The sequence below is a fragment of the Balaenoptera acutorostrata genome, chromosome 3, assembly GCF_949987535.1.
Source record: "Balaenoptera acutorostrata chromosome 3, mBalAcu1.1, whole genome shotgun sequence".
In the NCBI taxonomy this organism is placed as follows: Eukaryota; Metazoa; Chordata; class Mammalia; order Artiodactyla; family Balaenopteridae; genus Balaenoptera; species Balaenoptera acutorostrata.
The window spans coordinates 141,055,360-141,081,026 of NC_080066.1; the positions used below are offsets into that span (position 1 = coordinate 141,055,360).

At 43.5% G+C, this 25,667-nt stretch overlaps 1 protein-coding gene and 1 pseudogene across 1 annotated transcript in view; one reads left to right on the top strand and one right to left on the bottom strand.

Moving 5' to 3' along the window:
* PRKCH (protein kinase C eta) overlaps positions 1-25,667 on the top strand; it is a 221,985-nt gene that overhangs the window by 150,276 nt on the left and 46,042 nt on the right. The window contains exon 10 of the mRNA XM_007192957.3: positions 7,666-7,820. Coding sequence (XP_007193019.2) covers positions 7,666-7,820 — 155 coding nt within the window. The remainder of the gene's footprint in view (positions 1-7,665; positions 7,821-25,667) is intronic.
* On the bottom strand, positions 16,236-16,859 carry LOC103016222 (60S ribosomal protein L12-like; annotated as a pseudogene).

Here is a 25,667-nt window from a genome sequence, read left to right on the forward strand (position 1 = left end):
GGCTCCAGACGCGCAGGCTCAGTAGTTGTGGCTCACGGGCGCAGTTGCTCCGCGGCATGTGGGATCTTCCCAGACCAGGGCTCGAACCCATGTCCCCTGCATTAGCAGGCAGACTCTCAACCACCGCGCCACCAGGGAAGCCCCTGTAAATACATCTTTAAATGAGATTTACATGTGTCAATGGCAGTGACCATGGATTCTTGGTTTAAACAGAAAAATCGTTCTCAGTCTGTTTATAAGAACAAATCGACTTTGTAGAAGGGGAGAATAGCTACTATAAACAGTCTCGTTTACCATAGTGTTTGCAGTTCATAGGGGAGTACATGTGCCTTGCAATAATAATTATGATTATTATAAAGCTCTTAAAAGAGAGAATATGAATTATTATCTAATATTAGAAAAATGAGAAAACTTATTTGGTTAATGTGTCTTGGCTTATCAAATCTAGTTTCGTGACCCCTTGTTAAATAGTCACGTCCAAGAAAGAGAAGTTCTCTTTATCAGGTCAGGGCCATGACTGTGCAGTATCAGGAAGTGCTCCTGCAACCCAGCAGCTGCCCTGGGGTCCTCCTGACTCCCTGATCCCTCGGGACTCCTGTCCTGAACTGGGGGTCGGGGAGCCGCTGCTGTAGCGGTTGCGGCTGCCGTCTCGCTCCTGTGCACGCGCCAGGCCGAGTGCCCCGTGAGTGGGGCACCATCTCCGCACCCACGGCAGGCGGCTCCCTGTCTGGTTCACTGTAGCCCCCACGCCAGGGGCCAGAGCCCCAGGAGCAGACGGCCCCGGCAGCTGCAGCCTAGCGCAGGTGGCGAGGAGGAGGAGGAGAATACCGGCACTAATAGTTGCTAACATTCATCACGCACGTACCATGTGCCACATAACTGTTTGAAATTCTAAGCTTAAATCATTTCATCCTCGAACACCTGTGAGTTCAATCACCTTATTATCCCCATTTTGCCGATGAGAGTTTTGAGAGCGAAAAAATAAATAGAGCACAGCTGGAGCTGTTTTGGCATCTCGGGCTTCCTGACTCCTGACCCCTACACTGTGCTTCCTCTTAGCTACACCAGGGACTTCAGTGCTGGGCACAAGGTCTCCCAGATGTAGCTGTGGTCCTCTTTGTGCGATGTAGTAATAACAATAGAGTCTATTGGTTGCGATCCTTTTCTGGGTCTGGTGCTGTGCCAGGCACTCGGCTTCTGGTTTAATCCTCACACGATCAGCGTCGTTAGAGGTGTTATTACCCTAGATTTATAAGTCAGGAAACCTCCTGCCCCTTAAAAATTGGTGACTGTTTCAGTTACAATTTTCCTGGTAGCAAATACTGGAAAAACACTTCACTAGAGTCATGCAAAAAGGGAGAAGTGAAAATAAAGAATCAGAGGTCCAGTGGTGTCTCATGGAACCCAAGGGCACACAATGGCCAGGTCTCTCTGGGGACCTGAAACTGGAAGGGCGTGAGGGACCCAGGTAGTTTCCTTCTCGCCCGTTCACGCTTTCTTATCTTTGCCCCATTCTTCTCTTCCATCGGTCCATCCCGGCGTTCACTGCTCTGGTATACCGAGACATCTCATGTGTTCACACCACAGAGGCGGCAGCCTCAGCTCCCTAATTCACGTTTCCTCAGTTCTTGCACACAGCACAGCCTACATGAACCCCTGTCTATCTCAGTTCCAGTTTTCTGGGAAGGGGACTGGAGCGGGAGGCAGGGAGCAACTTGGTCCAACTTGCTGTGTGCAGGATGTCCAGCACTTACCCATGTGACGGTGCCAGGGCAGGTCTCTGAGGAAGGAAGGGCTCAGTGGGCTGAGCAGACACCTCTGAACGTGTCTGGCACACGGGCCCTAAGGGGTCTCATCCCTGGCCCGTGGTTACTCTGCACTCACTCTCCTTAGGTGACGTCACCTTGCCACAGGTACCATAGCACTTTATCTATACTGGTGTTTTCTCTCTAACTTCTCCTCATGCAATTGCCCATCAGTTTTACCTCCCAAAAAACAGTCCTTAGGAGGGGCTTTAGGGAATGCACGCTGCTTATACTGTCAGCCACTTTCAGGTCAGAAGATATTTTTATCCCCTTTGGCCTGGGGAAGCAACATCCCTGAACTGACAGTAGCCAGGGGCAGACTTGGCCCAGGCTGCAGCCGGTCAATGGGACCAGGCACGTGACGACAGGAATTCTATTACTAACTGGGCACCAGCTCCTTGGCCTCCTGTAACTCACGCTGGGCTGGGCTGGGCTGGGCTGGGCTGGGCTGGGCTGGGCTGGGCTGGGCTGAGTGGGACAAAGGGATTTCTGAGTTGCTTTTATTCCCCCAGGTGTTCCTCACCCCATGTTAATGACTTGCATTTGTGGTTGGTTGAATCAGGAACAAAAGAGAGGAGCAAGGGACAGACAAAGGGCTGGGCCACTTGGCTTTAGAACTGAGGTTAAGCCAGTCTGCGGGACCTTAGATTTGTTACTGTGCAGATCAGGGCAAGATTTCCCCTCGAGGAGCCAGAGGCCTCGGGGAAAGCCGTGCAGGTGTCCAGGCTCAGCATCTAGGAAATTGGATTTTAGAAAAACTGGAATGCTATCTACACAGGCTTAAATACAGAAACAGCCGTCTGCCCTCACTGCCCAAGGTGGGATTTGGAAACTCTTCGCTGCCCCAGAAACGACTCGTGGCAGCCTTAATCCACCGTGCAGTGAGAGCCTCCCTAAATGCGTGGATCCCAGCAAATGCTTCCTCTGGTTGCTTCCCAGTTGGGTTTCTTCAGCATGACTTAGTGTTTGTCAAGTCATCAGTGAGACTGGGTCTTAAGCAGCACAGATAGTGGAGTTGTAGGCAGGAGGTGATCTTCTGCCTCGTTGCTTCATCGCTGCTTTGTAAAGGGCATTTGTTCAATGTGAAAGGTTTCCAGCTTGATGGCATTCATGCCATAGGAGTAAAATTCAGCTGGAGTCATTGGTTTTTGGAGCTGATGTTTATTATTTGTGGCAGGTTCCAACACTACTGCAGTCTTTTTCAAGCCTAGCCCTTAAAAAGCATAGCTGCCACCTGCTTTAGCCCAGACACTGGGCCTGTAATTATGGCAGAGGCCGATAGTGAATGACCGTGTGTATTCGTAGGACCAAGGCCCTGTTCTCAGCTGTGGGTGACCTGTGGATAAGGGGAAGGGAAGCTTCCTAACTAGCCTTGGCTTTCTGTACTTGATCATGAAAGCAGCCTCAGCACCTGGGGAACATCCCCCTTTGCACTCACGACACCCTGCCTCACACCTGACACTTCAGCTGTTCATTCACCTTGATTCCTGCCCCCTCCATCCCACTCCATCCTGACTCGTGCTTCCTCATCCTTCAAGGCTGGTGAATCGGCTCCTCTTCGAAGCTTTCCCCCAACCCCACCCCAGCCTCCAGGCTGCTCCGGTGTCCCTGCTCTGTTTCTGCATGATGCCCCCTGTGCCCCTGTACTGTGCTTAGCACACTGGGCTGATGTGCTCTGGTTACAAGAGCTTCCTGAGAGCAGGCCTGGGCTCTCGTTCATTTTATGATACTTGGTCCCCACCCAGGGCCTGGCATAGTGTGTGCTCAGTAAACGTGTATTCCTCCTTGTGGAGACCCTTAAAGCAAGCATAAAAGGTCTCTGAGGGGACTTCCCTGGTGGTGCAGTGGTTAGGTCACGGGCTCGAGCCCTGGTCCAGGAAGATCCCACATGCCGCGGAGCAGATAGGCCCGTGCGCCACAACTACTGAGCCTGCGCTCTAGAGCCCGCGAGCCACAACTACTGAGCCCGCACACTAGAGCCCCTGCTCCACAACAAGAGAAGCCACCACGATGAGGAGCCCCTGCACCGCAACTAGGGAGGGCCTGCGCGCAGCAAGGAGGACCCAACGCAGCCAAAAATAAATAAATAAATAGAGTAGTATTTAAAAAAAAAAAAAGTCTTTGAAAGACTCAGTAGACTCTATGAAGCCTGTGTACCATAACTCAGACCCTCTCCTCTCAGTGGAGCCCTGGGACCCAAACCAGAGCCTGCTGAGTCTCATTTTGGATGTGATTCCAACAAGCCTGATGGCCTGGTTATATCAGGCATCAGAATGGCTATTCAGGGAGAGGGTGGTTATTAGGGGCCCTGAATAATAGGCCGCCAGGGATGTGAAGACCCCTCTTTCTGTAGCTGCTTTCCTAATCCCACCTCCCACTGCCTAAGTACCTGCTCTAAGACAGTCTCAGAATTGCACTTTTCCAGTCTCTCATCTTTCAGGTGAAAATTAGGGAAATATGGAGGAAGCCATATGTGACTTTGCTTTGTTTCTAATTATAAGAATAATGCACACTCATCATAGAAACCTTCAGAGGGAACTTCCTGGCGGTCCAGTGGTTAGGACTACATGCTTTCCCTGCCGAGGGCCCGGGTTCAGTCTCTGGTCGGGGAACTAAGATCCTACAAGCTGCACCGTGTGGCCAAAAACAATTTTTTTAATAAAAAAAATTTTTTTAAAAAGAAACTTTCAGAGATACTGAAAAGTATAAAGAAGAGGTAAATGACATACCAGATCTCACAACTGAAAGCTGACTTGTCATACATAGGTATTTGTTTGTCTTTTCTGTGCATATCTGCATCTTTGGCTATAACTGAAATAATTCTGCACATTCATGTGTATGATCTTTTTTTTTTTCTAACTGAAAACATCTTCACCATTATAGCCTTCACCAGCAGCCGCTACTGTTTATTGCACACTTTCTAGAAGCCCCACCTGAGGACATGTTTAATGAAAGTTTATTGCTGAGGATGGCTTCTCACTAACCCCCACTACGAGTGAATCTTTGCTAAAAGCCGGATATTTTTGTCATTTATCTCCACCTCTACAAAAGAAGTCGTGGAGAAATTGCTACCAAATTTGAAGTGCCTCAGCAGCAAACATTTTAAAATAGACTGAACAGAATTGTATGTAAACAGAAGGTCTCTTCACAGCAAACACATTTTGCTAGCTGATAAACATGCTTTTGTTTTTCTACCTTGTGACATTATTGTAGGTCTTTGGTAAGATGGACTATTACTTTTCATTAAAGTGTCCTTGTATCTCCTGGCTCGTCTTCCCTTCCTGCATGCTTAAAGAGGTGAGTGTGGCCCGAGGGCTGGGAGCTGTACCCTCTGTTCTAGGTGATGCCAGACAGGAAGTTAGAAATGAGACTCTGGGTGGAAAAAAAAAAGCATATTTTCGCAGTTCTAAAGCTTATGACCTCTTGCTGTGCGTGCCAGGTGTGCGCGCCTCCCAGGAACCCGTGCATTAACTGAGAATCTGCCGCCAGGGCAGCTGGTGGGGCTGAGACAGAGGAGCATGACTGAGGAGGGAAGGCAGTTATGTCCTTGCCCAGGTCTGGAATTTAGCCCAGGGTCTGGCTTTTCAGACTTGAGATTATGAGAATTATTTTAGGGGGGAACTAGGAATGGACGCAATTTCCCTTGGAATGCCCTCATCTCGATGCCTACTGTCTCAGGCGTTCTTGCTAACCCCCCCGCTGATTTCCAGCAGCCTAGGGAGTAGCCACTTACCTACTGACCCAGTTCTAGTAACCAGGTATTTCGAGCTATTGGAATTCATGTGACTGCCAGTCACAGCCATGCAAAGGTGAACAGGCCGGATCACAAAAATGTATCAGATGGACCTTCTTGCTGAGGGATGGTTTGAGGCGGCTTTACCACCTGGGGATTCATCCAGGCCCCTGAGGCCCCTCCAAATGAACACAGCATCGGCATAACAATTTCTCACTCGGATGCAGCTCTTAGACCCGTCTCTATCACATGCTTACCCTCTGCCCCGCCCACTGCTAACCTGCTCCTTCCACCCGAGCCCTCCCCATACAGAAAATAGGGAACCCCATTGCTCATCCAAGCTCGTCCCACCCAACTCGGCCTCTCCCCCTGGTCAGTCACACTCAAATGAAGGCCATTAGCTTAGTCAGACGGCTTGATATATTTAGTATTCTGTTGGCTTATATTGGTCAACCTGAAGAGTTGTTTTATTGATGTTTGGTTTTTGGTTTTGTGTGCGTGAGTCTTGCCATTCCATCTCCACTCTTAAATTCTTGCTTCTCATTAGCAGAAAGAGATGTTTCATAGACCCAGAGGATTTTTTTTTCCTTCTAATTAAGGTTTGTCTTAAAATTGGAAATAGGAGGTCATAAGTTGTAGTGTCTTCTGATTGGGAAGGGCCTGATTAAACCATGATTGAACCAGTGATGGATCAGGAGGTGAACAACAGCATACACAATCTCTGCCCACCATTCAGCTGTGAATGCGTGGCAATGCCAAGCAGAGCTGGCAGCACCTGAAACCACAAATGAGGATGGCTTCTGTGTGCATGTACACATCCTTTGTGAATTGGTAAAATACCAGTTTCCTTACGAAATGACCTCCCACCCTCCCAACCCCCAGAAGGATGACCACTGGCCCTGATTGCACTCATTCGGAGGGTCTCAGCTCCCACATCACTTGCTCAGAGAGACCTCTCCTGACCCCCCCCCCAAGCAGATGACACAACGTCATTGCTTCCTCCACTTTTCCTTCACAGCATTTACCAGAATTTGTAAATTTGCCTGTTCATGTGACTCTGTGGCTTTTTTAAAGTAATGTGTATCTCCCACACTAGACTCTCTATGGATAGAGACTGTGTCTGTTTTGTGCCTGTTTTACCCTCTGTTGGGTCCCCATCACCTAATTCAGCACTGGCTAACTTGGGACTCCATAAATGCTAATGAGAGGGAATGAGGAAGTCCATTGATCTCAGAGGTTCCTGAAGCAAAGCGTTTTATGCTGTCCATCTTGGAGAATCACTTTTTAATCGAGATTTGTACACTTCTTCCATTAAGCGGTGTTACTTTCCATAGCACTTTATTCATAACACTTGCACAGTACTTAGTCCATTGACCGCAACAGTGACTTTTAAGAGCCCATTTCACCTGCTGGGTTAGAGTTCCTTCCAGATGGAGACAGCATCTCACTTGACTTTAAGTTCCCTTTTCTGATTCAGGAACCTTCTGAGGGGCCAAATGGAATTTCTAGCATTGAGGCAACTCTGAGGCTGTCATTAGACTGTTGTCTGGCTGATTTGTCAAAAATGTTTTCCTTTCTCTGTGATTATTCTCCGCCCAGGTGTGAGGACCTATCAGATGTCCCTTACTTGCTGTGATTAACCCTACATGTTCCAGACAAAAAGGCACGCACTTTTTGATTTACGCTTCTCTCTTCCAGTTTGTAAAACTCAGTGATTCTGGTAGAGATAACATCATCATCCTCACCTTACTAATGTTGAACATCCAAAAAATGTTAAATTCAAGGTTACATAGTGTTTAAAGTGCAGAACTAAAACTAGAACCAAAGCCTTCTCTACTTTTTATTTAATGCAGAAATTCAAGGTTGTGTGGAATTACTTAAAGGAGATCCAGATGTTACTAGCACCACCTAACTCCCATCCCCACCATCCCCACCATCCCAAGGATTTAATCCACCAGACCCTCCTGCTTTGCCCTGACCCGCTGTCAGGATGTTCCATTGAGTACCTCCATTTAACAACCTCTTCTCCCCACGCCGGAGCCCAAGGTCATGTGATGCTGACTGAATTCTAGGCTAATGGCTACACCACGTTGGATCCTCTTTTGTCTCTTTTGTGTTTGTACCCAGGATCGTCTGTTTTTTGTGATGGAGTTTGTGAACGGGGGCGACTTGATGTTTCATATTCAGAAGTCACGTCGTTTTGATGAGGCACGAGCTCGTTTCTATGCTGCAGAAATCATTTCAGCGCTTATGTTCCTACACGACAAAGGCATCATCTATAGGTGAGTTTTGGTTGCTGGTAGCCCCTCTCATAATTCATCCCTGGTTCATTCCCCTGTTCAACCCATCCATCCATGTCTCGTGATGAACAATTGAAATGTTTTTGGAATTAAATTCACAAAGCTTTGTGTGTCCATTAGAATAAATGAATAACACAGCGATTAACAATGCTTGCAAACTAAAACTTGCCCCCGTGTGGTATTCGTAAAATAGGCTTGAGAGTCTCAGAAGAGACTGTTCATGAACTTGTTCAGCTGGAGTTTTCTAAGGCCAAACCCCGCCAAGGGCTGAAAATGTTGCTGCTCTCTTTTTTCTGTTTTAAACTTGAGAGTGATTCGTTCCATTTTCAGAATCCATGCCTAAACTGCAGAGCGTGGATGCCTCTTGCCCTAAATTGCTGTGATTAGGAATCACAGTCCGATGAGCTTGCGGCTCACCAGTCCAGGAGCCAAGAGGTGACCCGTTGATGAGCAGTGTCCTCCAGCTCGATGACACCTATCACTTGAAGCCCCCTCCCAAACATTGTTTGATTCCATTTCATGACACACAATCTTTTGATTGTAATATATCATACTTTAAATGGGCTTGAAATCTGGTTGATGTTGTTAGATCTCAGAGCTCAGGGGAGATCAAATTAAACTTGAGTCAGACACAAAACTGGGGAAGGTGGGAAATGTAATAGTGAGTGTTAGATAATCTTTATTCTTACATTTCCCTTTTTTTCCCCTGTTGACAACGTCATCCTGCTCTTTACATCACATTATGACTTAGTTGCCACATATACTCCTTTTTTCTTCCCCTCTTGAGAAGCAATTGTTTCCTTCCCTTGAGAAAAATTCTGTCTCATATTAGGCACATGAATGTTGAAGTAAAGAATTTCCTGAATGTTTATTAGCTTGCTGAAGGCTGTTCCTTTCGTGAGCTCATGACCGCATGAACATCATTATTAAAGTGTGAGAGAGCTTTAAAAACTGAATATTCTTAAGTACCTGGGAGAAAAAAGTAGGAAAAGAGAAGTGAGACCAGTAAAGAATGCAGTAGGACTGGTCGACGGTGCCAGAAAGAAGTGGAAAAACAAGAAGGTAGAGCAGGCACTGTGCAGAAATGTTTTCTAGTGAATTCGCAGTGCAGAGCATGAAACCTCAAGTAGACACAGCTCTTCTGTCACAGCCCCCGCTGTGAAGTAGAAGAGGGGGTACAGCACGGGGAGCCAGGCTGGATAACCAGCCGTGGGGTAGTCCCTTGAAGGTCATAAGGAATCTCCGCTCATTCCTAAGTCGTGAGGCGGCCCCAGGTCACTTTGGATGACCTGTGCTTTGAGCTTTCTCAACCAGGACGTGATGTTCTCCTGGCGGCTCCAGCAGGGCATTTCTCCTGTCTCAGCCCTCCACCCAGCACATGATTGGTGGTGGTTGCTGACATGATCTCTGGTGGTGGAGGGAGTTCTAGGTCCTTCCTGGTGGTGGTATCAAACTCTGGGCTGTGTGTTCCATGTTTGTTCTCCTCTCCTTGCTGTAGCTACCCATCTCTGCTCTGTTTAGCCCAGGGAGAGCCTTCCCCACATTTAATTTTTAAGAATAATCACTTCCCTACTTGACAGGGAATTGTGTTGTAAATTAAAAAAGATTAACAAAAAAAAAAAAAAAGATTAACAATGGCAACAAGAGCTAAACGGAGTACTTGTTACAGGCCCAGTACTTGACCTGAATTTCTCCCTTAATCCTCCCAACAATGGTATTATATAACAATAATATTACTTGTGTTACTTAGATGAATTACTAATCTTCAAATGAGTTAATAACCAGACTGTTAACTGGTAGTGAAGCCAGAATTCAAATTATGTTTTTAACCACTGGGCTATACTGTCTCCTCAGGAGAGACTTGAAGGCTTAGAGTACAACCTTAAAGTAAATTGTCACATAAACCCATTGAAGAGTGGGTTTCTTACTCCCCTTTTGGTGATAGGGCGACTTTGATTTGTGAAAATGAGGCAGAGTGGGTGTCTTAGCCCATTCAGGCTGCTGTAACAAAATAGCACAGATTAGGTGGCTTATAAACCACAGAAATTTATTTCTCATAGTTCTGGAGACTAGAAATCCAAGATCAAAGAACCAGCATGGTCATGTTTGGTGACGGCCCTCTTCCTGGCTCCTAGCTGGTACCTTCTCACTGTGACCTCATGTGGTGGAAGGGGCCAGGGATCTCTTTGGAACCCCTTTTATAAGGCACTAACCCTATTCATCAGGGCCCCACCCTCATGACCTAAGCACCTCTCAAAGGCCCTACCTACTAATACCATCACCCTTTGAGGGTTAGGATTTCAACATAATGTGGGGGAGGGAGGACACAAACTAGCAGTGGGGAAAAGCAGTAAGGCCTAAATCGTTTTCTTGAATACTCAGGCTTTTCATAAGCACTGTATTACCTTGATGCGAGGCACATACTAGATGACCTGTGTGGGATGTGACTGCCTCTCCATCTCCCTGTTTCATTTGTCTTGAAATATGGAGGATGGACATTGTAGCCTGATGTGGTTTCTGGTGAAGCAGTATCAGCCCACATCTTGAGAAATTTTATTTCAGTTCTTGGTATCGCGGTTCAAATCTGAGAATTTAATTCACTCTTTGACTTGAATTCCATGTGCAGGCTCTAACTGATATGGTTGACTTTGAAGGGAACACATTTAATTAGGATAGATTCCAATGCTATTTTTATCCTGTGGATTTATTTCACGGGATAATTTAATTCCATTCAGGGTACTGGCCTGAGAGCAGAGTCTTAAGGATAAGCCTTTGAAAACCAAGTCCTTGTAATTCACAGAGAGCAAAGGGCACATTTGGGTCACAGAGGGTGTGAATTTGATCCAGAGAGCACAGTGAGAAATGTGGGAGCATAGGACAGCCTTGTTTATCATACATGTCCTGGGATGGCCTTTATCAGAGCTAAAAAGATGAATGATGCCTGAATGATGCCTCTGATCTCTCCAAATAGAACTGTTGTTGTTTGGCTGTTTTATGTTTTTGTTTTTTTCTGGGGGAGGTGTTTCTTTTGCAGCAAGTTACAAAGATGGTACCATTTACAAGTCATCATCAAATGGGACTTTAGAAGGTAGTGCCTTATGCCCTTCTTCTGTCTCTCAGCGGACTGTGCCTTGTGTGAGAGGAGACAGGCCAGTTACATTCAAGCGCTTTTCCGCTTGTGTTCTGACCCTGATTCTCAGATGTGTTCACTTGCGTTCCATGGAGGAACAGAAGCCCAGCTCTTGGGAGCTACAGCAAGAAAAGAGTCTGCTCCTTTGCCTTTGGTTAGAAGGTCTGGAGCCTTGCTGTGGCCCACAGACCAAGAAAAGAGAGGGCTGCGAAGTAAGCAGTCAATCAGTCGCTTTGCTAAGGGAAAAAAAGACTATTCATTCCTTTGTCTGGGGCTTATTGGCTGACTGGAATCCCAGACAGTGCTCATGAATAATTTACATGGGCACTGACTTTTTTCCAGAGTCAAGCCCTACAGAAATGGGGAAAACAAAGAGGCACGCATCCCATTTACCTGCCTGCCAGCATTATGGGCACCGTTTTCTATCGTGTTTCAAAAACTGTGTTAGAGGAGAACTCAAACATCATTTGACGTGTCAACCCCTAACTCCCAAAGCCAGCTAGCACACGTTGGATTTGCTGTTTCTGACAAAGCATGGAATGTATCTAAGATAGGTTGAGTGAGGAGGAATTTATAGAAGAGCCCAGTTTAAGTTTTGATTCCTCCTTCCCAGGTTATACTTGAACGCAGCACATTTCAACGTACACTTTTCAACTCATGCGTCTGACTGCTTTGTGCCCTGTGCAGTTCTCATTATGCGGGCTGCATGGATATCAATGGTAATTTGCCATCCCATCGTCCAGATGTGGAACTGGCCACAGAGGCTGACTGCCAGACCTGACATATTGTTTTGTACTCATATACTTATACAGTACATTAACTTTTAAAGGAAATCACTTTTGATTTCTTCTCAAATTAGAGAACAATCACTACCTAATTTGACTTTTTTTTCATAAATTCAGAATTTGGAAATATTAGCGATCTCCCTGCCAGATGAGATCTATCAAGCTAGTCTCTGAGCACAGCTGTGAGACATTGCATCTGCATGAATACACCAACCTCTATATCATCTGACTCTTGTTTCTCAAAGATACCATAAGGGACCATCAGCTTCCTTGCTGACTCCACATACCTGTGTGATCTGAAGTTAGCTGAGTATCATTTTGCTCAGAGAGGCCATGCTGAGAGAGGCCACCTCTGTGAGCATTGCTTTCATGTTTAAGAATTCACAAGTCAGGACTTCCCTGGTGGTCCAGTGGTTAAGACTTTGCTTTCGAACGCAGGCGGTGAGGGTTTGACCCCTGGTCAGGGAGTAAAGATCCCAAATGCCTCACAGCCAGAAAACCAAAACATAAAACAGAAGCAATATTGTAACAAATTCAATAAAGACTTTAAAAATGGTCCACATTAAAAAAATCTTAAAAAAAAAAAAAAAAAGAATTCACAAGTCATCTGTTTCCAAATCAACTTGTGTGTTGGGTCCGTGGTGAATATCATGTGCTTGAGTCATTGTTCTCTGATATCTAGCTCTTCCCCCTCTTGAAAATTGTGGCAACACCTATCTGATTCCCATTTCCTGGGACCTTTCTTACTCCTAAGTATTTATCAGCAGACTTTCGGAGTCCCCAGATGTCTTTCATTTGAGCCTGGAATTCTGGACTCCTATCTACAGTGGAATTCGATTCTATATTTGTATTTATTCTACTCACTCTAGTGAGAAAGGTGGTCTATTTAGATAAAGTTGAAAGTCAAATTTAGGAGCTCTGTTTTCCCTTTGCCATGTGATAACATCATTCTTTCTGCTCCAAGAAGTAGGTCTACTCTTTCTTGATCTGTGTGCTACAAAGACAGCCACAAATTGTCGTGTTTTTATCTTCATATAGTCCTTGTTTTTTCAGGATGTGCTAGCCGTGGGATTTTCAATACATTAGTAACTTTCACTTTGGATTTTGGCTGTGAGCTCTTACTCAGGACTATAACTGGAGCTCCAAACTTTTTAGTCATATTCCTGCCTTCTCTCTTCTTAGCTTGTCATGCATGTTCTGCCAGATGATGGGCTCATTCAGTGACTGCTTGTCCATTACCAGAAAGTGACTTCAGTCCCTAACTCCTGAGATCTTTTTTCAAAGGTGTGATGGGGAGCTCTGAGGATTTCCAGCTTACTAAAATAGCTTGACATGTCCCCCAAATGAAACTCATCAGCCCCTATTCTCCTCCCTTGCACAGCCTTTGGGGACGTTTGACAAGAATTTATTGAGCATTGACTCTCTGCCAAGGATATGGATACAGTGATGAGCAAAAACAAAAGTGCTGCCTTGTGGAGAGTATGGTCTAGTGAGGGAGAAAGACATCAATCACATGATCATACTAATAGAAAATCACAACTGTGACCTATGGTCTAGTGAGGGAGAAAGACATCAATCACATGATCATACTAATAGAAAATCACAACTGTGACCAGTGCTGTGAAGAAGAGGAATGCATTGCAATGAATGAGAACCTCTCATAGGGTGATTCAATCTCGTCAAGGAAAGGTGGAAGATTTTCCTAAGGAAGTGACTCATGAGCTGAGGTAACTAGTAAAGAGTGAAGGAAAGAGCATTCAAGACAGAAGGAATAGCAAATGCAAGTGCCCAGTGTCAAGAGGGAGCATGGCAAGCTCAAGGGCTTTTAGAGAAAGAAGTCCAGCGTGGTTGGAATTTAGGAGGCATATCTTCCCACAATTGACATTTCAATATCCTAATGTGCTCAGTGTCCTCTGATGACTTTGAGATTTTTTAGGCACTCCTTGTAAATAATTTATTTAAAAGTTGGGTAAGGCCAGTCATGTTGTCAGTCCCTGGAGGAGCCATTCACTCACAGTGAGTTTCTTGTGTCCAAATCTATGTGTTTGTATTCAAAAATGGAATTATAAAGTGTCAGAACCAGATGAGACCTACAAGATTACTTAGTGCCGAGTTCCCGGTTACAGATGAAAGAATTCAAGTCTGAAACATCCAAACAATAAATTGCTTCTCAGAATGGATGTTTTCTTAGGATGGCTCACTTGCAGCTTGTTTTTTTACCTCCAGAAAAAAATATCGCCATTAGAAAATTTTGTTTCAGCCTTCAGCGTACTGCTGACCTGAAGGGCTAAGCAAGACATTCGGAAGCACGTGATATTGTTCACTCCATTTCAGTGAGGAAAATGCAGTTGAGCTCAGAACATAATTACTGAGCTCCCACTTGTGTTAGGAGGTATAGATACAAAATGAGTAGATGTGTTGTCTGCCCTCTGAGGTTCTTTCTGTGGGGTGGGAGAGATGGCCCATAAATAATAGCAAGTGGGCTCCAAAACTGGAGTATGCCCAGGGCATTATGGGAGCACAGAGAACGGCCACTTAGCTTAAGACGGAGATTTAGGCAAACTTCCTATAGGAGGTGATGCCTGAGCTGAGTGTGGAAAGTTAAATGCTGAATAAAATTAAGTAGGGTGTTTAGGTAGGGCGCAGACTTGAACAAAAGCTGAGAAGTGTGAAAGTCCCTAGTGAATCTGTGGGTGGAGTGGAAAACTACTAGAATTTTGGTAGTACTAGAGCCTAAAGATTGAAGTATGGTGGAACATAAGGCTAGAGGGGTTGACAGAAATGAAGTTATGCAAGGCTTAACATTCTTGAGAAGTTTGAATTCTGTATCACTTAGGATTTGGCACCATTGCCTGTCACAGGCAATATAAAATGACAGTGGCTTAAACTAAATAGAAATATATTTCTCTTCCCTGTAAAGAATCTGGAGGTAGGGTGTCCAGCTCTGCCATTAAAGCTCCATGGAGTCCTCAGGGATGCAGATTTCTATCTTTTCTATTCTGCCATCTTCAAGGTCACCTCATGGTCTAAGATAGTTGCTGCAACTCCAGAAGTCATCTCTGTATTCCAGTTCCAGGCAGTAAGAAGGGCAAAGGGCACTCCTTCCAGTGAGTCAGCTCTCTTTAAGGATCCTTCCTGAACTTCCACACAATACTTACCATGGAATTGTCCAGAACTTGGTCACATGGCTGTACCTAGCTTCAGTGAAGGCTAGGAAATTACTACATGGCTATGTTCTAACTAAAAATTGGGTTTCTCTTATTAAGGAAAAAGGAGGAAAATAGTTATTTGATAGAAAACCTGCACTGTCAGGTACAAATTTCATACCAGGAAATTTGGCTTTATGTAGCAGGTAAAGGAGAGTCTTTGAAGAGTTTTCAGCAAGTTGCATGACATGAGTGAGTGGATTTATATTTTACATGTATTTGGCAGGGGTGGGGGGAGTGTGTGGACATGTGCATGTGGGCGGCAGGGGAAGGTTCAGTTTGTGGCTGTTACGGTGCTCTGGGTAAGAAGATAATGAGGCTCTGAACTAAGATATTGATGGTAGGGCTGAGGAGAAGGGCATACATTTATGAGATACCAGCAAGTAGAACAGACAGGGCTTAGTGACTAGGTGGACCCAGGGCCTGAATGAGAAACCTGGGGTCATTCCTAGGTGTTTAGTTAGAAGTTTGAATAGATGGTGGACGGTACCGTTAGCTTGGAGAGACCATGGGCCTAGGAAGAGATCTCAGCAGAAGATGAAGATGAGAACTAGAAACATAAGATGTCAGGTACTTGAGCCACATTCCAGTGGAAATGCTAAATGGGCAGATGGGTTTGAGTCTGAAGCCCAGTGAAGGTGGGCAGGAACTAAATATTTGGAAGTCATCAGGACATAGCTGTTAGTTCAGATCATAGGACTGGATGAGATCATCCAACAACAGTGTCTTAAATGGAACAGTGAGCCAAAGACAGAACCCTAGGGAATCAGGCCCCATTAGAAAGCTGCCTAAATTTGGCTCTGTGGTTAAACAAAATACTGATATACTGCATCATTTAGAGTAAGTGTCCCCAGAGTACAATTCCATTTAAAATATAATGCTACAAAAAATAGAAAAGCATCACTTATTTTAAAGTAAGTTTGAGAGGCAGCATATATTCTTTGAACTGAAAGAATGCTGGGCATGGTTTGCAGAAGGACCTAGGTGCTAGTCCCAGCCCTGCTTCATGCTGGTCCTGAGGATGTGGGTGGCTTGCTGAACACTCTGAGCCTGTTTGCCTGTCTGTCCAATGGGGGTACCATTGACATAGCTTTCCTGTAGGGTGTTGATGAAGCTCCAGTCAGGTGGAAATGGAAATGTGAAAGCTCTTTGAAACATGCCACATCGATAGAGGTTATTCTTTGCATACATGCTATCAGCTGATTTGCACTTTCTCTGTAGCATAGGCTTGAGCTGAAAGTTTGCTCATGATGTGTCCTCAAAAATAGAGAATTCTTCACAGAAATTGGAGTTGTGGCTTGTAAAAATCAACCCTCTGAAGACCAGTCTTTTTTGGAGGCGTGGGGATTGTCAGATAATCCTTCATTAAATTATTTTTCTTTGTAGTTCTTGTAGCTGGGAATTTCACCACACCACTGTTGATGTCATCTGTGATGTTGTGAGGGGGGCAGCCATCAACATTGCAGCCCACAGATGGGCAGTCCCCAGGATCTCTTTAATGGTTCCAAAGAGTTCTCTAGCTAAAGATGGATGCCACATCTGTCATGCAATGTTGACAATCTCATCAAAAGTGATGCTTCCACTCTGTTTGATGTTTTTCTGCTTCCTTCTGTCTCTTGGTGATTCCTTGAGGGCTTTGATGACCAGAGGCAGAGGCAGAAGGTACCATCTTAATCTGGGCCTGTCTGTTCTGAATGGTCAGTTTCACTGTAATCCTCAGACCCTTCCAATCACCAGTTGCCTTGGTGATGTCATTACCAACCTTTTTTGGAGACAGACCCAGGGGGCCGATCTTGGGGACCAGAGCAGGTGTGGCACCAAATTCCCCATCAGTGCACCTCAGGTATACGTCTTTGATCTCGTTGGGGTCAAACTTAGGCAGCATGGTGGAGGCGGCTGGTGTCAGATGAACCAGGATTCGGGATGAATGAAGAAAGTTGCACCCTGGGCTCCTCTGAGCCAAAAGCTGAAAGGAGACCAATCTTTTTACAGTAAACTAAATCTGATTATGCTTTCCTTTCAAGCCAAATAATTTTCTTCATATTTTAGCCATATTTTGATATCATGTATAGTTAATATAGTTACCATGTACTTATCATTAGTCCTTAAGATAGTTTCCTTAGGAAGCCCTGGAGCATAGGGGACAGATTGTAAAACTTGAAGACTATACTGTTGCATTTTGTTTAAATGTCAGCTGCCTCTCTATGGGTGAAATAGTCCAACTCATTTTGAGTTTACTTTTTCGGTATTGAAGCAAATTTTTTTGTTGTTCATTTGAGGGGCGATTCAAGAACATTTTTGGACCATCACTGGAGTAAATATCCTGGTAGAATTTCTCCAAGGATCCAGATTAATGACAGAAAGAAACTTCAGCCCTGAAACACTTTGATTGTTTCTGTACTTATTAGATCAGAATACTGATCCTGGCATACATCATCAGTGTTTGACCTTTGCATGAACAAAGGCTGTGGTTATTTGGGACTAATTGATATATGTGTTAATTGATTCCACTGGCTAATGATATCAGACCACCAGTCTTGCTGTATTCCCCACCAAATTGATCCAGCAATCTACTGCTTCATTATAATTAAACACAATCTTGGATTCATTTGCTAAGCTCTAAAAATATAATCGTTGATCTTTAGGTACCAGATGAACACTGCCATTTGTAAAAAGTGATTCAGTTGTACAGTTAAACAAATGCCTATGAAATGCCTACTTAATGCAAAGCTTTATGTCACACCCTCAGAGACTAAAAGAAGAATAAAGGAAGGCCCCGCCCTCTAGCTTGGGTTACTTATTCATTCCTTTCACACTTAGGTGTTGAGTACACATCATGGGCCAGGCACTGTTCAAAGCTCTGGAAATAAAGCTGACAAAACAACCTACCCTCCAGGAGCTTAAATTCTAGCACAGGTAGTCAGACAAGCAAAAAGTACGTATATTGAGTGTCGGGGTGATAAACTCTGTGGAGAAAAAGCTATGTCAGGGAAGATAAAGTTTGAGGAGAATGGTTTCACTGTTTACACAGAGGATTAAGAAAGGCTTCTCTTGTAAGGGCTCTTTGGGCAGATGAGCAGAGACGTAAGGATGCCAGGAAACAGGCTCTCTATGAATAATGGGGGGGAAAAGCATTCCGGGTGGAAGGAACGGCAGGGACACTGTGGGAGGGGCATGTGCTCTGCGAGGTCAAGGATGGCTGGGCAGGGAGGTCTGGGGCAGAGCGGAGGAGATGATCCAAGCTCTCCCCCTGATTCTGCCACACAGAATAATAGCCACGTGTACTGAGAATTAATCTCATGCGGACAAACACCTCTGGAAGGAGTTGTACCTATTTAATTTTGCCTTCTTATGACATCTCTCCAAGGAAATGGTGTCATCCTTCTTTTACAGTTAAGGACACTTGAGGCTCTGGGAAGTAACTTGTTCAAGGTCATGCAGCCTATGGTGGAACTCTGTCATCCCACCTCAGGTGTGAATCCATGAAGGTGCCAGTTCCTCCATCCTCCAGGCCTTGGCACGTGCATTGCCCTTTGCCTGGAACGCTTCTCCCTCTCTCTGCCAAGGGAATGCCTGCTGATCTCTGCAGTCTCTGCTTAGTTGTCACCTCTAATGGGAAATTCTCCTGGACCCCCTTGCCCCCCTCCTCTGTCTGGGTTGGGTGCCCACCCTCTCTGCTCCCACGGTGTCCTGTAATACCCTTCCCTCAGCATCCTTCCTGGCCTATGCCTCTCTGCGTATGGGCCGCCTCGTGAGAGCAGGGACCATGCCTCTTTAACCCAGTATCTATCACCACTATTATACTGGTCCAAACCCATGATTTGCTGAGAAATCAAGGTAGTGGTTTTTTTTTTTTTAATAAATGAATGCCTTTTGAGAATTTGACCTACTGAAAAGAATGAGCATCCATAATAGTATTTTTCAAATGATCGTTTTAATTCTTATGGATTTTAAAATTTTGGATTTTCATTTTGATGATAACATACATCTTTCACTCACTATAAAGATAAAATTTCTTCCTTGTGATTGTAATTCTCAAGTGAAAGATATTTCATAGGAAAAGACAGGTCTATCAGTGTTTCTTCACATGTTCTTTCAAAAGGAGCTGTACAGTACTTGGGTTTGAGAAACAGTGGTGGTCTCTGCCATGACCCTTCTACACTGGATGACTTAGATCCATAGAATTTGTAGCAAATTTAAGTTGTGTACTTTTCTGCTTTAGGTGATGCTAATTCCTCTCAGATTTACATCAGGTCTGTCTGCTATGTTCAGAGGACTTCAACAGTAATCTGTTCCATTTTTTTATGCCTTTCTGCTAAAAGGAAAGGTAAAAACTTCTTCAAGATCATTTTTACAAACCGGACATTGTTTTGTAAGTTCCTTAAACCTATCATGTATATTTTACATATATGACTATGTTAGAAATCCTGGTGATTTCACTTTTTTTTACAGTTATGTGTAAGTTATCAAATACCATCAATACCCTAAAATTATTAAGGGGCTGTACAAAGATATTTTTCTCATAAAGATGTGTATATCCAGTCTTGGGTATACGGGTATACATTCATTAGTGAGAACAATGATTTTCCCCTGTGTTTTTTATTTTTAAAATAAAATTGATTCTTCTCTAATTACGAAAGTAACATATAGTAACTGTTGAAAATTTAAAATTAAATAACCTATAACCCTACCACTGAAAGAAAATCATTTTCTTCAGATATATTTCCTTAGAGTTTTAAAATGTATTTACTTTAAAAAAAAGAAACAAAATTGAGGTCATACTCTATATACATTTTTAACCTGATTTTTTTTCACTTAATTTGTCATGACCATTTTCCCCTATCATGAAAGCCATTTACATTCTCTTTTAAACCTAATATTACATGATACAGAGTGGTCTACCATATGGACCTACTTAATTTATAGTACATTTAAGTTGATTTATTAATAATGGTGAATTTATTATATCCTTGTACACATCTATTTGGATCAGTCTTTGATTCTTTTCCTGGAACAGATTCCTGGAGGTATTACTGCTGAGTCAAAAGGCATGCGTGTTGTTATAACTTTTTTTCCTGGGGTTTGAGGGACCTGGGTTCCAGTTCTGCCTTGCCACTTCCCAGCTGTGGAATTTTGAGCAAGTTACGTAACTGCTATAAGGCTCAGTTTCTTCATTGATAAAATGCAGATCCTAGAAATGCACACCTGAGTGGTGCATGTGAGGCCTTTAGCCCAGAGCCTGGTATGTAGTACATGCTCAGTAATGTTCACTTTTTGAACAATCTTTGGAAAAATGCATCAAAGCACATGTTTTAATGATGAGTATTGGTGTTACCCAGTGGGTTGTATTGGTCTTTCCACTTCACTCCACCACCACCCCCGTAGATCTTAAGTGTACAATTTGTTTTGATGAGTGTACACAATATGTAATCAATTCTCTAAATAACAGACAGAACGTTTCCATCATCCCAGAAAGTTTCCTTGTGCTCCTTTCAGTTAATCCCTAATCACCCCTATAGGCAACCAGTGTTGATTCTATATAGATAGTATAGGATGTGAAGATCCATATTAGGATCCTGAAAATAAAACCACTTCTCAGTAACGTCCTTGTGAGTATAAGAGGATGGGGTTCTTTAAGGTGACTTTGTGAGTGCAGTGATGGTCATGGTCCAGGAGAAACCCCCCAGAAGAAGACCTCATTCCTTGTCAGCTTTACTCTCTGTAGAGAAAATAGTTCCAGGAGGATAGACATCAGCACGTCAACAGTGGTTGTCTGAGTATCTGAGGGAGTGTAGGTGGTTTTTATTTTCCTTTTAATGCTTTTCAAATGTTCTACATTGAACAAACATTGTCTTTTTAATCATTAAAAATATTATTTTCAAAAGGGAATCTCAAATATGATATTGAATATACCCCAATACGAGTTTTTCAACATGATTATATCAAAAATAGGTACCTTGCTGCTGCTGTACCAGTTAAGTTCTGTCAAGCCTTGACCTTCAGGCTGTGATCACTCCTTGTCTGTGAATCATCATCCTAGTCTACTCAGGCTTCCATAATGATCACCGTAGACTGGATGACTTAAACAACAGAAATTTATGTCTATACTTGTAGAATCTGGGAAGTCCAAGAGCAAGATGCTGGCCATTTTGGTTTCTGGTGTGGCCTGTCTTCCTGGTTTGCAGACAGCCACTTTCTTGCTGTATCTTCACATGCCTGGTGGAGAAGAGACGAGAAGCAAGCTCTCTAACGTCTCTTCTTATAAAGGCACAAATCCCATCATGGGGGACCCACCCTCATGACCTTATCTAACCTGAATTACTTCCCAGAGGCCCCATCTCCAAATATGGGGTGGTCAGGGCTTCAACATATGAATTTGGGAGGTATGCAACCATTCAGTCCATCGCAGTGGTTCATTCATACATTTATTCAATTGTCAATGTTTTCTATTATGTGAAGCAAGGTGCTTTGCAACTACTTGATAGTACAAAATCTACCTGGAAATAATTTCAGCCCTGAGGAGAATAGTACCTGCTGGAGTTGAACACACCATGGATTGACACTAGAGAACAGCTGAGGATTAGATGAGGGCATTGTCATTCTTTTGGCTCACTGAGCCATGTATGTTAGTCTTGGAGGATATATTTTCCAGTTGTGTTGAGACCAAATCCTCCTCCTGGATCCCAGTACTTAAGCCTGGCAGGAGAAATAGCTAAGCGGAACGTGGTATTACTGTTTGCCTTTTGATAAATAGTCTGCCTGAAAGTGGAATGTTTTCCGTTGTCTTGCAAATGTCAGATTTTACTTATCAGCAAACTTCCTAAGAGGAAATATAACTTGGTGCAAGCGCCCTGTTACCATTTGGCAAAAATGCCCAGATATTGATGAATTTCTGGGTTCAGCTGCAAAGAAAAGTGAGTGAAACTGACAGGCAGACTGCCCCACACCTTGGAGAATGACATCACTGAGGGATCCGGTTCCCAAAGTGTGTGCATGGTGCTCAAAATGGGAAGGTGGCAGTTTGACTGTATGACCTTTCATTTCTCTTTCCTCCCTTGGCACTGCTCCTCCAACCTCCAGAATATCCCTCCAAACCTGCTTTTTCACATAGAGAATCTCTGTCCTACATTCTTGATACTTCCCTGATCCATGTCCCACTGACACAATTTTTGAGCCTTGGGATTGGAAGGAAATTCACAGTTATATACCCTTCTTTTTCAAAGCATGAATACCTAATAGCCTGCTGAGTGGTCATTTTGTCTGTATTTAAACACCTCCAAACAAAAAGGAACTTGTTCCCTCCACTTTTAGGCATCAATGACTTGGAAATTTCACCTTTGTATTGACTCAAACAGTATCTCTCAGTATCTTCCATTCACTGGTTCTGAACCACCTATAAGGAGGAAACTGAAAAAACACAAATCTTCTAAAAGAAAGCCTTTCAGATATTTGGAGGCAATCTGGTTCTTCCAATGTAGTTTACCTGTCAAAGAAGGAAATATGATTAGTGTGATATTGTTCATTCTGGTTATCTTTTTGCAGTCACTGATTTCTGAGCAATCATAAGCCATCCATATAATTTTTCATTCTTGATTCAGTATGTATTTGATGTGTTACATTCTTCTTCTCTAGTAAAATCAGCAGCATCATAACTAGTAATTGGTTAACTAAACTGAGTTGTGATGTTAATAGCTCATGTTACTCCTCTTAAATAAGACTTGGGCTTTAATTGAATTTTGTTGATGCTGATTATAGGGGTAGCAGGCATGGTGGGAAGTTGATTGTTGATGTGACTTCAGAATAGGCTCTTCAGAGTTTCCTTTTGCAAAGATGAGGCAGAGGATGAGCACAGGTGTGGGGATGGGGGAGATGAAGACCTGAACACCTTGAGTTAGAGGTACCTGTGGAACGCCTAGTCAACTGACCCATCTCAAAGTTGTAAATACCAGGCTAACGTTGAAGACAGTGGCCATAGGCTCCAGGTTGATTGCGTGGCAACAGTGTGCAAATGAGGCAGTATTGACTTACAGTTAAGAGCAAGGCTTTGGAATCAAACTTGGATTTGAAACTTACCTCCACAGTGTACTAGCTCTGTGATACTGGATAAACTCTTTAATTCCTCTAAGTCTCAGTTTCCTAATCCATAATGGGGATGACAGTTCTGCTTATCCCATGAGATTATTTTGAGAATTCAATTCATGCTGCTTGTTTATCCCCGTATCTGGTATCAGTTAATTCTCCATACATGTTATCAGCTATAAAGAAGAAAATGATCCAGGGAAGAAACTTGAACAGTGAACCCATTTAAGAGGTGGACAGATTTAATAAGGAAAGGTTAAATAAATTACAGTATACCCTGCAGAATATTATACAACTATTGAAAGAATGAATGAGTTAGATTTACATTTATTCACCTGGGTGGTTTTTTCCTGATAGATAAATCAGTGAGAAAAATAAGTTAAATGGTTCATATGCTCATTTAAGTCCCATTTTTTGCTTAAAAAAAAAAAAAAGCAAAATCCAACTGTACATAGATATGTGCGTGGAAGAAGTTGTGGGAGAGCAGATACAAAACAAGCTTGGGATGGGGTGGACAGTTCTTAATTTTTTGTTAGGTGTCTTCATATTGCATCACACTGATTGTAGTGAGAATGTGGTACCTTTGTGATTTTTGAGAACCAATATTTTTAAATGAAATAAGCAAAAGGAGTGGGGGATGGGCAGAGGAAGAGGAGAAATCAGTCAGTAGGGAGTGAAAGGGAATTGTCAGCAAGGGAAGAGATGTTCTCCAGGGGGTGCAGGATGAAGAGCCAAGATCCTCAGGCTTTTTCTCTCATTTGTCACAGCTCTATCAGGGCTTGGCGTCCAGAACTTTGGTTTCCTTGTTCATTTTCATTTGGTATCCCTCCATTTCTGGCACATGGTATAGCAATATTTCTTCTTTCTTCTCTTCATTTCTGTTTTATTTCTAGCTACTGAGCTTGTCCAGGGGAACACATTGGGGGAGATAAATGATATGAGGATGGGTATAAACAGGGTATTAGTTATTGACTAAAGAGCAGTGTCGATGTAACTTAATTAGATGAGTTAATGCATACATATGATAAAAAAAGAAATGTTGAGCTATTCTAAAAAGATTACAGTGAAAGCGAAGTCCAGCTTCCTGATTTCTCTTTCTCAAGGCAACCAGTTACCCATTTCTTGTATGTCCTGCCAGAAATGGTTTACATATACACAAGCTCTGTGTTTCCTATCGAAAAACAAATGGTGCTATAGGATACACTTGAAGATTTCCTAAGCCTTTTGAAAAGACCAGCTCTAAACTCCTGTAAAAAGCTAGCAGTTTTGAGCCTCCTTCTCTTTTCCAAGCAGGGTCTGTGGGTGAGGGTTCAAACCTGCAAAGAATTCTGCTCTTGTTGGAGAAACTGTGCAGGTCTGTTCAGATCATGCAACAGGCTTATAAAAGTTTATTACAGTTATATAGCTACAAAGAGAAATTTATTTCCAGCCCTACACGTCGTTCAGTTGCATCAGTGGTTATATTTATAACGGGATTAAGGAACAGCAGCACACACGTCCACGCTGGCTGCATGGTGCGTGCTTTGCTTTGGTGCAGAGTGGTCATTTACCAGCAGCTTCTCAAACCCCTTTCTCTGCAAAGCACTGGAGCAGGCACTGTCAAAGGGAGGAAAAAATCAGACGTGAGCTCTTATGCTCTGTAAACATGTGGAAGCCTTCCAGATCTTGTGAATTAAGCAAGAGAGGGTGTTAAATCTTTGTTTAATCCAAGCAGTGAGAAGCTGGCCCCTCCCAAGTTTGCCCTTAGTGAGGATTTTAACACTCCTTTGACAAAGAAATGGGTCAGAGCCATAGAGGAAAGCAGGTGATAGTGAGTCATGAAATTCACCCTTTAGAAGAACAGCTCTTGCCATCATGAGCCCTTCCTGAGTGAGGTACCCAAGGCTCTTGTGTTAATTCTTGAAAGAAGGGAGGGAGGGAGGGAGGGAGGAAGGAAGACCAGTTTTTTTGGTTTGTGTGTGTTTGTTCTAATTCCTACCCTAGACACTGGAATTGAGAAAAATACTCTGTAGCGGTGAAATTAAGACTTAATTTACAGCTTGGGAGGAAAATTTTGACAAAGCAAACCTGAGATCTAAATGCTGTCAGGCTGGCCGCTTTATTGCTACTCTAAAAAAAGGGGGATTCAGTTTGGGCCTAAAGAACACTGAAGTTTTGTTTTCTTGTCTGTGAAGAGACAGGTTCAAACCTGTCAGAGGCAGTTGCTGAGTTTCCTTATGACTGACTTACATGTGTGGCATTGATTTTTTTTTTTTTTCCCGTAAGAATCTTGATGAGTAATTCAGAAAGTTAAAAAATAGCAAAAAAGAAAGAAATGAGAAAAGCTAGCCAAGGTCTGCCCCAGATGCCAGGAAGGTTCCACACAGACGGGAAAAATCTGTGACGTCTCTGTTTGTTTCTCCCCATGCAAATACTCAGCTGCGCTCCGCAAAGCTTGAGTGCCCTATCTATTCAGCTGCCATTTAAGAAATAGGACTCTGTTCTCCACAGCTTATTCCTTGGGGTTTCAGAGTGTAAAATATGAAGTGTGTATAATCACAGTTCCCAGCATTTCTTGGCATTTCAGCTTTGGCAGCAAGAATGGGAAAAACTGAAGCTTTTATGGCTGGGAAGGCTGAGTGTAATCTTT